Source organism: Megalopta genalis, chromosome 7, assembly GCF_051020955.1.
Source record: "Megalopta genalis isolate 19385.01 chromosome 7, iyMegGena1_principal, whole genome shotgun sequence".
NCBI lineage: Eukaryota > Metazoa > Arthropoda > Insecta > Hymenoptera > Halictidae > Megalopta > Megalopta genalis.
In genome coordinates this window covers 23647730-23660822 of record NC_135019.1, presented here as the reverse complement: position 1 = coordinate 23660822, position 13093 = coordinate 23647730, and the positions used below count along the sequence as shown (strand labels likewise).

At 33.6% G+C, this 13093-nt stretch overlaps 1 protein-coding gene across 5 annotated transcripts in view; it reads left to right on the top strand.

Annotated features, from left to right (window-relative positions):
• Mp (collagen XV/XVIII-type protein multiplexin) overlaps positions 1-13093 on the top strand; it is a 567976-nt gene that overhangs the window by 22380 nt on the left and 532503 nt on the right. For all 5 annotated transcript variants that reach the window (XM_076523939.1, XM_076523938.1, XM_076523937.1 and 2 more), the window contains exon 2: positions 5362-5429. In XM_076523939.1, the coding sequence (XP_076380054.1) occupies positions 5362-5429 (68 nt within the window). The remainder of the gene's footprint in view (positions 1-5361; positions 5430-13093) is intronic.

The window sequence follows — 13093 nt, the reverse complement described above, 5'->3', positions numbered from 1 at the left end:
AGCTTTTCACGTCTCCCTTTCCTTTCGACTCTGCAATTCCAGACATTCTTTATGTTACGTATCTGCACACGCATCTATTGAATTATCTGTGGTCTATTCACAAGTATTAACTTTTTTTAATAAATCAGAGTCGTGCTTTAGAAATTAAGATTCAGAGATTATGAAACATCATAAAACAGTTCGTCATTGTTTTTGTAGTAACAAAATAAACGACAAAATAAACTTATTCCCAAAATAAGGAACAAAATAAATTTATCTACGAAATAAAGAACAAAAAATAAAATTATTTACAAAATAAAGGACAAAGCGACTATTTTACAGGAAAAGTAAGTCTAAGGTATAGAACAATGAAGAAAAGGACTGTACTCTTAAGTAAAACATGTACGATCACCGTACCTACAATTCAGATCACTTCTATTGCTTTTCATTGTCAAATAGTTTTCTTTGTAACATTTGATTCTAGAAGCTTGTATCTATTATAAACAATGCAATTGTTTCTAATTGTTATTTTTAAACGAATATAAAAACAGGAATCTAATGCAAAAATTAAGTGTAGTACAACGTGGGTATAATTTACGTTCTAATTGAATCAAATTACTTAACACATCGTCGCCCATATGCTTCAAATTTTAGCACTGTGTAGGAACATACGCGTTCCACTTTTTTCTAGGTTTTTCTTTTAGACCTGCAAATAGGATTTACGTTATCGATGATTGTAATTGCTATACAAAACTGTATAGCAGTAAATAAAAACAAACCTTCTTTTCTTTAAGAAAATAGATCATATTCCAAAGAAATGTTATGTAAATACTAATAAAATTGAATTGAACTAATTTTGTTCTGGTACAACTGCATTTGTATTTATTAGACTGTTTAAATTATTATCATGTATAAATTAATTCTCAGTATAATGATTCTTTACTTCAGGGAAACGGTATCTTTAACGGTTTCTTTCACGAGATTTATCGTCGCGGTTCTATGCCTCGTTCTTCCCTTTGTGACACATTTCCGTTCGACTGTGATTCATCGGACTTTTTTAAAAATCCAACTGTCGATGATGTCATGCACGCATAAAGAGCTTTTGCTAGAGGAACCGGGCAGATCTATGGAAAATATAACTGCCGGAAATCGTCGAATTTATGGTAAAACACGTGCGCGGTAGATATGGGTTCCATCCTCCTCGTGCCAATTCGAATAGGTGGCAGTAACTTTTTATTAGTTATCGTAGAAGCTGGTTTTATAGACAATACGAGCTCGATTTAGAGCAATACATTAACAATGTACGGTGGAACTTCATTTATCTGAACTCCATCTACGCGAACGGAATCTTCGTCAATGTCCGATTTTATAAACCCCGGCCCTACGGGATTCTACTTATCTGAACGTGAACTCCGGTTATTTCAACGCATAGTTGCAAGTAATGGGGGAGTGAGTCAACTTCTATTATATGAACTACCTAGTTGTATGAACTAAGTAATATACTTGTCTCCCTACGAGATCACACAAATGGAGTTTTAATGTATACTTTATTGAAAACTATGTATTTACTTTCTGAGTAAGTACAAACTGTGTCCAATTCATGTTATAAAATTCAACTAGTGCTATAATATAATGTTATGCCACATACTAAATATACATTTTATTTTTCTGGTAGTAATAAACAAGTTTCAATTGACATATTCGTAAATGAAATTGTAGACCAAACGATTGAGATCAGATCGCTTTATAGAATAAGAATAATTAAATCAACGATGTTAAATAAATTACGATGCCTACCCTGTAGCCATAATGTATGTAGTGAAAGGTATAAACTCAATATCAATTCTGAATTGTTGGCATTCTACAGTTAATGTGTCAAGATCATTGATAGAAGAATGTAAAAAAAACTGGTACAAGAAAATTATTCGTAACTTAACGTAGCGGCATCGACGTGTGAAACATAAAGAGATGAACTTGTCTTCAATAAAAATTGTAAGATAACAGCAAATTATACAATGACTAAAAGTTCATTCATCAAATTCCAACTTATTTTTATTAACCTCTTAGCTGTGGCGAACGTTTATACAGGTTATAAGGAAATGAGAATTTTACATCTTATAGCTTGTGGAACATATTTATAAATCCGCGTGATCAATAAAATGCACACAAAATTGATATTAAAAATAGATGGACACAGCTAAGTGATTAATAAATACACTTCGTACCCTAACAGTATTGATAAATTTTTAACTATGTTAATAAATGCCTAATCCATAAACACCCTTCGTAACCTAATTATTCTGTTTTTTTAACTATGCTAATAAATACATAATCCGTAAATATTCTTCGCACCTTAACTGCAACTTCTATTTTTAACTATATTAATACATAGTTAATGATAAACACTCTTTGTACTTTAACTGCATTTTTAAATTTATAACTTTATTAATAAATGGTTAATCATAAACACTCATACCGTACGTTAATTGCATTTTTTAATTTTTAACTGTGTTAATAAATGGTTAATCCTAACCACTCTGCGTACCTCAACTGCGTTTTAGAATTGTTAACTATATTAATAACTAGTTAATTATCGATATTCTTCTTTCCATAACTTTACTTTTAAATCTTTAACGGTGTTAATAAGTAGTTCATCATAAACACTTTTCGTACCTTGACTGTACTTTGCTACATTTTTAACTGTATTAATAAAATACATAATCCATAAACACTCTCCGTGCCTTAACTGCGTTTTTTTTTAATTTTTAGCTATATTAATAAATAGTTAAATATGAATATACTTCCATCTTAATTATGTAGTAAAAATTGACGTTTCTGAATTGTTTTTACTTTACTTAAACATTGAATTTCCATTAGAGGTATAACAGAGACCGGTGCAATGACCTTGCCGAACGGAAAACGAAAACAGTGGGCACAACCGTGCACGTGGATTGACTGGGGCGTTACGCAAGGCTAGAATTCTCGATCGTGATTCACGATCAACAACGATCGCTGCCAAACGCCCACGCTAGCCGCTCGCCGCTCACCGGTCGATGCAAATGCATGTCACACTATTCAAGCGAATTCCTGCTGTTCTACTGACCCCGGAACGTGAGAAATCGTCCGCAGCCCGATGTGGAATAGCAATGTAGTCACACATGCGGATAGACAAACGCAACATTTTTCGTGCGATACGTTTACGTATTGTATTCACGTAACTTTAGTGTCAGAGGCGGCAAACAGATCAATCTTTGTCCCATCATACGTGACAGAAATATGTAGCAATACAAAAAATTGAAAATATTTCTCGCAGATTTTATCAGTGGAATACAACCTGTACTGTGACAGATTTAAAAGATCAACTAAACGAACGGGTGAAGATCGATCGATTTGAAATAATTCAATGGGACCTAATTGCAAATTGTGGATTTTATGTGTTTATGGCGAAAACGGATAGGAGCAATTTAAAACACTGGACCAATGATAATAATTCAAGGGTATCAATACACCGTGTTCTACTAAAAAATAAGTTAAATGCATACATGGCGCATACCTCTTGCAATGAATGCAGAACGTTTTATCATAAAAGAGTAATCCATTTTTTTTTCTAAGGGAACGATAACATACATTAATTTTGAAATACGCTCTGACTTTTTACGTATTTGAGGAGTTAATATACATTTAGACTGTTAATTATGTTAACGAAACTTAACTGTATGTAACATTTGTCGAATACGTTAATAAATACCGATCGATATATTATTTCGTTTCGTGGTAGTAAACATGTCATTCTTAGGAAATTATTATACGGAAAATTTATATCGAAATTAAAACCGCACGAACTTATGTAAGTGCACCCAATGCTAATTTACACATCATTGTTAGACCATAGATGACCATAGATGTTCGTGCATTTCATTTATGTGGAAATGAATAAAATACAAGAAAAACTATTATATAAATTGTAATTTATGTAAAAGCATTTTTAATTCACTTTTTCTATAACGAAGCTTCTTGCATTCATGTGCAAATATTTTCGTACAAGAATATTTTTTCTAGAATTCAGTTTATTTTGATGGTTCTTCTATCCGCATGGAAATTAGAGTATACCTCGACGAAAATTTGCATCATGTACGTATTAAACCGTATGGGAGCAGTTAATTCATAAAACTAGATTTCGCTTTTTTTCGCGAACGATACTTAAGCTAAATAAGTTCGTTGTACACAACAGCTTTTCTCCACTGCGAGTTTTCAACACCCTTTAAGGGCTTGCTTTTTTCCACGAGAGATCGCATTAACGAAACAGGTTTCAACGAACCCAATTTTCCGGCGCCATACTATCGTTCCCCCTTAAAAGTCTCGGGAGATGGACCCTTATTGTTTTGCTCGAAACTGCGCTAACATTTCGAATCGTTTTCGTGCTAATCTCTTGCTTTTATTTTCAAGGGATCAGGTATCTTTTCCAGCATAGAGATTACATACTAGCGAGTGGCGAAAGTTGTTCCAACTTCGATCGTTACCGTCTCTAATTCTAGCTCACAACGTCAACTGTCTTCCTTTCTCGTGTTTCTTGAAATACACAGTGTATTACAACATTCAGTAATACATTCTTCGATGAATCGTTCTAAAAAGGTTTCTTCTCTTTTGTGATTGTATAATGCATATAAATGTGTGAAATGAAATGATACATTTCAGAGAAGTATTCATGGAATTTCACGGAATTGTATTAATTACATCATCAACAGAGCAATCATGAGAATAGTAGATCAATATTTCTCTTATAAATCTACAACATTTTTTTTGGTAGAGATATTTTTGTTCTCTTTACAATATGTTTTAGAATCAAGTTATTAACATTCCTAACTGAAAACATTTAATTGTATCATAGTTTCGGGATGTGGGTTGATTTTAAAAACAAATCAATAGGATTTATGTCCGTTGCCAAAATATTTTCTGGACACCTTTAAAGTTTATAACAATTAGACTCCAATTCACAAAATATGCTAATGATTAAACTACCAGCAAAAATTAAAAATATTTTTATTTCTTTTGAACCACAAAGAGTCATTTATTGAATGGGAGAAATTTTGTCCTTATTTGAATTTAGACAGAATGAACTATGAAAATTACCTATGATCTTACCTGAAGATCCACATAATTAATCATTTTGTAAACAGATTATTTTCTAATAGAATATTACAGTATTATTATATATATAGGATGTTAGAGCACTACCATTTCACCAATGTACTCTTTTAGTAAGGAATATCAAATTTTTCCGGGAGACAAAGATTTCTTAAATGTCACATTATTGCCAACTTCTCCCTGTGCGAGATGAACGTGCGATTTTGAATGTGTTGATAAAAGTATCTTTCATTTCAGGTTACAGCTGGTGATATTCATCGCGTTCTGCGTAACGCACGCCACCGCGGACTTCATCGGCGAGAAAGGTAAGTGTTAGTTCATTCAACGGTAATGGTCCAACTCGTGGTGGTGATTCAGAGATTCGAGGACCATTTGTTCCTCTTTGCCCTTCCAGACGTCGGTTACTGTATGACGATTCTGGCTACGAAATTCCCAGGAGAGTCCTCCATCCGTCGAGGACTTCTCGAGAATATTCAGTAGGTTTTTTTACCAATCTTTCCCACGAAGTTGCATCAGTATTCGCGTTATGGCGGGATACAAATACTCGGAAAATAGCATAAAATGTTCGTATCGACGTTCGTTTCAATCGTACTTTATGTCGCATCTGTTATAAAAATTTCGTAAATAACCATAAGAATAAGATGCATATGAAAAATGGTGCTTTGTTCAAATTGATTTCGTTCTGCAATCGCTTAAATAACTTTTTACCTAAAATCAGCTGAAACTTCTTATTTTTCATTATTTAGTTCGCGTTTGTTTGTGTTAGATTTTTAACATGAATGCTTGATGTTGTAAAACTTCTGAGAAAAGAAGGTTATATTTAATAATCACACAAGGTTTCGTACATTTCTTACGAGTATTATTAATATTTAAGAAAGTGAGCAATGTTGCAGATTGATTGCAATTTAAGAAGATATGAGTTTTCGATCATTATTTTCGTAAGTACAAACCAAAGAAATTAGTCATTATAGCTATGCAATCACTACAGTAAATTGCAAATCATTACAATAAATAACAAATCAGTACAATAAATAACTCACAAGTATATCCTAATTTCGTTCTATTCTTCAAAATCGAAAAGCATCAAAAAAAGCATTCGACATTTTCAAACGTGCTAGAAAATTTGTATGAACGTAAACGTTGTAAAAAATCAATCTCTTCGACTAGAATTATGAATAAATTCTAGTAGTATTATTTCTTTGAGTATCGCTTTCTACATTAAAAGAGATTGGACAGACCCTATTGAATTCTTCTTGCTGTAGAAGTGTAAGATGCCATCGATTTATCACATTTGTTTGAATGAGGTAGTTCGTCGGACCCGGTCGGTCGATTTAGTTTTCCGTCTGACCACCCTTAAATAAGAAAGAAGTCCACGGGTTGAGAACGAATCACTGCGCCATCTACATCAGACGGTGAAAAATTTCGGCAATAAGTGAATTCGAGGACACTATCGATATGGAATAGAAAACGTTTTCCTTCATAGCTCGAATCCGTTGCGACCATGCAGTGTAGGTAGCTACCACTGGAATTGGTCAACAAAGAAAGTCAAAGAACGTTAATTTCGTCAAGAACGAGAAAGGAACGTCAATTTCGTCGAGGTCAAATTAAATAACGTCAATTTCGTCAATAATAAGTTGAAAAAACTTTGATTTTGTTAAGAACGAATTAAGGAACACCAATTTTGTCAAAAACGAATTAAAGAACCGTTAATTTCGTCAAAAATAAATTAAACAACACTAATTTGGTAGAAAAGCGAACTTAAAGACCGTCAATTTTATCAAGAATAAATTTAAAGAATATCGATTTCGTCAAGAACAAACTTAAAGAATATCAATTCGGTCAAAAACAAATTTAAAAAGCTACACTTTTGTTAAGAACAAACTGAATATATGTTAACTTCGTCAAAAACGAATTAAGTAACGTAAATTTCATCAGAAATAAATTAAAGAACATCATTTTGGCTAAGAACAAATTAAAGAATATCATCGTTAATAACCGTGGATGATTAATGTACATGATTACACAATGATCAAAATACAATGAATTTGAACATTTTCTCAATTCTTGCATATTGAAGATTAAACAAACAAAAAAACGCATAAAACTAGCCATTTCCATAGAATTTAAATCATTTGTCCCGCATAGAAAACAAACATTCGACAAAATAAAGTTCCAACTATTCAACCATTAATTACCGTAAATATATATTTAAGCAAAATGTGTGATTATCGCTATTAAAAGATGTAGTAGTAATACCTTAATTATAATCTCAGGTGCATGATTTTATCCTCCGTGAAGTTTCAGTGCCCTCTTCGGCAAACGGGGCAAGGATATTAAAAATCTGAAGCAGACTTTGCGCCGTGTCAGAATCATTCGTATAAAAAGATACACCGGACAATGCTTTCACTCACCTCTGCTCTTCGTCAGTCGTAAAAGCAATGGACAATTTCATAATTTTATGGCGATACATTGTTAAGCCGGTGAATGGAGAACGCTTCTCTCTCTCTCTCTCTCTTTGTCTCTCTCTTTCGACAACGGAATTAGACGTGAAAATTTCTTGAAGCACGCGCAGCCATTATTTAAACTATCCGTGTAACGTCGTAAGCAGCCCGGGAAAAATGTTCGCGGAGCTCTTTTTTCCGGAAAATGGCGTAAAAAGCCGTGTAGTTGTAAAAGTTCTCCGTAGCGACGTTTATTATCCGTGAAATTTCGTTGATCACGCAGCGACTGGAAAATTGCGAGCATACTTTTTAATTCGTTGTAATAATTCCACGTTTGTGAAGCATTTCTTTTTATCGCGTCGGGGCAAGGCAATATTGAAAATAACGTGGGAGGGTACGGCCCCGAGAAGAGAAGGACAGAGATTCATAAAGAGGGATTTAATAAAATCTTCCTTGAGCCGCAGTTACAGAGTCCTAATGTCTTGAAATGGCTTTATGATCATCAGCATATCTTTATTTCCTCCTTTAAGAATTTCATAACCTGAGGGAGTCGCTTTTCAGATTCAGCAGATATTTCATTCCGCAAGCCGTTTTTATACAGAGTCTAATCTCGTTTCCTTCCTTCCCCGTTATTCTGATCACTCGTTACCAAGTCAGAACTCGTATTAAAAATTTTTCGTCGAACCAGCTTTCGAAATTTCACGCGAATGTTTTCGCAAGACCGTTCATCATTCCCGTCGCTACGTTCGTCAATGTAATTTGCAACGAAATCTGACGAGAGTACGGTTTTCATTATTTAACTCGCATGGAACATCAAGCAAACGTCAATCCTCGATTCTGATTAAATTTTGCACGTGTCAAATATTTCTGACTGCACCATAAATGTGCAGAGTTTTATTAAAATCGGCGTGTTTTATTCAAATTAATCTCTGGATGATGCTTCTTTTTTTTTAGTGAAAGTTCTATTAAGTCCGAGTCTAAGTATGTTTTGTTCATAGAATTTTTGGTACTTCAACAACAGATGTCACTATTAATGTTGAAATATTGTTTAGATATTTGTATCGAATTCGTTTCTTGTTAATAGACTGCGGATTTGTATACAAAATATAGATCAACTACATCAATTGCAGGAGGGTAGCGTAATTTTTTTTTTGGATTCATTAATATTTTTATGAAGTACAAATTAATACATCAACGTTCGTAGTTTCTTTTAATGTTTTCATTGTTTTATACTACACCTATACTCTCAGACAAAATGATAGCACACGCGTGCTATCTTTATTTTCTTGTGTTAGGATTATGTTAGTGTGAAAATTTTTAGTGATATGTAAAACATGTCTTCCACAAATATCTAGACACAACATAGATTGACTTTACTTCAGTGTGTTTTCTTAGTTAATAGAGAAAAACATGATCCGACGCAGACAAAATGATAGCATATTTAAAAGATAAAGATATATTAGGTCTACCGGAAAGTTCTGTCCGTTTTTGAATTGAAATATAACACAATTTTCATACATTTAATAATATTTATTGTAGAATATACTTTCCATCGTTACTTATGACTTCTTGCAAGCGTGATGGCAACTTGTAAATGCCATTTTTAAAAAATGATTTATTTTTAGAGGCGAAGAACTCAACTAGTGCTTGGTTGACATCAGCTTCAGTTTTGAATTTTTTTTCCTGTAAAAAGTTTTGCAAAGAGAGAAACAAGTGATAATCGGAGGGTGCTAGGTCTGGGGAGTATGGTGGATGTGACAGAATTTCCCAGCCTAGCTCTGTGATTTTCTGACGAGTCGCCAAAGCAGCATGTGGTCTGGCATTATCATCGGTAGCCATGTTTTCACCATCGCGTCTCATTTAATAATGACATGAGACATCTTTGTTTCAGTTTATTTAGGAGAGTACATGTGTGTAAATGCAATGATAAAGACAGATAGTCATATATGTCTCAAATCAACATGTGTATATGGATTGAAACTTGAAGTGACGCTATCGGACAGAACTTTCCGGTAGACCTAATATATTTCATATATGTTTGTTTTTTTTTATATATATATTATATTTTTTTGTTATATGTTTCATATAACAAAATTATACATACTTTATATAACAATATACAAATATACTAAACTATACCTTTCTAATAATGTGTACAGCTTCCTTTGTTTTCTACGATTTCCACTATCCTTTTAGGTAAAGAATTATATAATTCTTTAATTTTTGTTTAGGCTAAATTTTCCCATTCAGTTGTAATGCAAGTTTTTAATTCATTTATATCTGAAAATTGTCGGCCTCAAGTATACACTGCTTGTGAGAGCATCGCCCAACAATTCTCGATGATATTAAGGTTGGGTGAGCATGCTGGCCATTGAAGAGTGAAAATATTCTCCTTTAAAAAATATTCTTTAATAATTTCGGCAATATGTACTGCAGCATTATCTTGTTGGAACATGTACGGTGTAACAGCAATGTATGCGTTCTGCATATGTATAAATTTTGTTTTTTATTACTTCAAGGAAACGGACGCTATTTATTGTGCCGTGAACAAACTTAATCTCTGTTTTTTCCTTATACCCGATACAAACCCAGACCATTATTCCACCTGCATAAATTTGGCGTCGAACTTTTGTTAGCGGTTGTTTCATCCGTAAAGATCACTCGTCTCCATGTCTTTTTCCAAAGTACATGTTCCTTTGCAAATACCAGACGTGCCTCTTTATGTCTTATATTGAATGCTGGTTTTTTCATTATTCTACTTCGGTTTATAATGTTGCTAGTCTGGAGTACACGATGAACATTCTGTATATTGGTTTCCACTCCAGCTTTCTTAGCGATCTCCCTCGCTGTAGCACAAGAATTGGAAGTAATTCTTGGAAGCACGAATTATTGCTCGTGTATCGCGTTCAGATAATACTGCTGGTCTTCCTGTACTTTTCTTCATTTCGTATGCCCTTGTATCTTTGAGCAAATTATATATGTATACCTTTTCTATTGCGACTAACTTCTTTTGCAATTTGAGTAATAGACAGCTTTTGTTTCCTCAGAGCCAAAATTGTGCTAATTTCGTTTTCACTAAGTCGTTTGCCACGACCCATTACGAGAATAGCAGTGTGACAAAATTCTAGACACCAATTGAACGTAATAACTCCGTGCAAGTTCATGAAACACAGAAGAAAATGTAAATACTGTTCTAGTGTGCTATCATTTTGTCTGCGTCGGATTTTGTGTTTCTCTTCCAACTAAGAGAATCTATTGAAGTAAGGTCAGTCTATGTTATGTTCACATATCCGTAGAAGATACGTTATACATATAATTCAGAGTTTCCACGCTAGCATAATCCTAACGCGAGAAATTAAAGATAACACGATTGTGCTATCATTTTGTCTGGGATGTCATAAACGTATAAAAAATCCGCAGTTTAGTTATTCAATCATTTAGAATTTTTGATAAAATTTTGTTGTCTTTCGCAAGTTTTGATACACTCTTCTCAGACTGTTTTTCTGTCAAAAATGAATAACTTAAGCTCGTATGTGCTCTATTCTAATTGTATTAATTGCTGTTCGAATAGTGCGATTTGTAAAGTATCGTTTCTTTTAATCATTCGAACAAGTCCAAAATGGTGTAACAATATTTCGAGCTTCTTCGAAAATGTCTCCAGAATTGTATATCGCCTAAATGCATTAAATCTGCAGCTTGGTTACAACACACAATACAGTTGCCAATAAATTAACTGGTCTACTTTTAATGACAATAATAAATTCATGGTCATATATGTTGACAGAGAAATAGACGATTAATTATGGTATTTATAAACCGAAAAGGGTTAACGCAAAGTCAAGTTACAAACATTAAAAGATTTAAAAATCGTAGATTTCTGATAGTTATTGTTCAGAAGTGTCTAAAATTTAATTGTTTACAGCTTATTTCAAGGTCAATCGATTTCGACGACGTTTTCAGTGCGCATAGAAGTCACCAGGATCTATAAAATGCATTTTTTAAATTTTCGTTACAGACTCAGATATAAAAGTTAAGAAACATAAGTTTTTTATTTCTTTTTTTTTTGTTATTCCAAGTAATAATAAAATTAAATAAAAGTATTACAGTTAGTGTCTAGTAGACTAGTCCCACTATCATGTCACTAGTTCAAGTTTTAAAAAAGATACTGCGTTTTAAAGACTGTCCGAATAAATTTCACCGGTATTGTATGTACGATGCACGGCGTCTATAAAGTACGTCTGGTTACTTGTTTGCGTGTCACTCGATCAAACCCTCGCAACAATAATAAATCAGCGCTAACGATATTCGCACAGCAATTTATCTATTTCATATCCATATTGCACCGTTTCTCCGAAACGTTCACCTGACACAGAATTAAACCAATTTCAGTAAATTTCTATCTGTGCAATCAATGAGTCGCATCAAGATGGCTACTATCTATCGATGAACGCAGTTTCATACGGAAAAACGGTTTTTGAATTAATTTCTGACTAAATTAAGTCTACGAGTGGAAACTAGTACGCCAAAATATTTACATAATAAATAAATTAAATACTAACACTTAACGAATGGGTCGTTTTCTCTATCTTTCTCGGTTTCCGGGCATTTTTTAAGAGAATTAAATGTATGATTTCAAAATGTTGTAGTTTTATTACTTTTTATCAAATTTTACGAAGTTATTTCATTACATGTCTAGTATTAATAAAATATTAATAAAAATTCAAGCAAAAACGTAAATTTACGTGATCCGTCCGTTCGCAAAAATATTAATATTGCTGATAAAAAGTGCAATGTTGAAAGATACCAGATTTTGGAAAGAATTTAGTATCTGTAAAATAGCAGGATTGATGGAAAGATTTTTTTAAATAAGAATTTTGCAAATGTACATCGTCGAGACGGTATTGCATTAACAATTACATTAACAACAAAACTCGAAGGTAAATTATATCTGAAACATAATGTTCGTGGCAGAAAATAAAAATACCGTAACGAGAACTAAAGAGACCAAAATGATTAAAAACAGTTTACGAGCGTTCGCATCTTAAAACTTTAAGCTTTGAGAATAGTATTAGAGTGTCTTACGTTCATTGAACCATGTTTCAGTATTTCCGCTGGTTATTCGTTAAAATTTTACAAACGTTTACGTTGTACTAGTTCGAAAGCCTCCCAACAATCCGATATGTCAGATCGAAATGCGCATTGTGCGCAGTACGAGGAGAAGCAAATCGAAAAAGAGGAAAAGCTCAACTGCTGCAACATCGGGAATCACACGAGTGACCAATGACGTGCTATTAAATATTGACGATGCAACATCGCAAAAAGTGGCCGTTCACCACGGAAATCGGAAGAAGGGGTGGATACAAATGAGGCTACGGGGATGAGAGTTATCTCGCATCCTGCGGGAGCTATTCGTCCCTTTCCACCCCGTTTTCCTACGCTGTAATCCACCAGCCGCGCAGCCGACATTCCCTCTTTGCATCCGCCTCTGATAAGGGATCCGGAAACTCACCAAGCGGCTGAATCTTTCG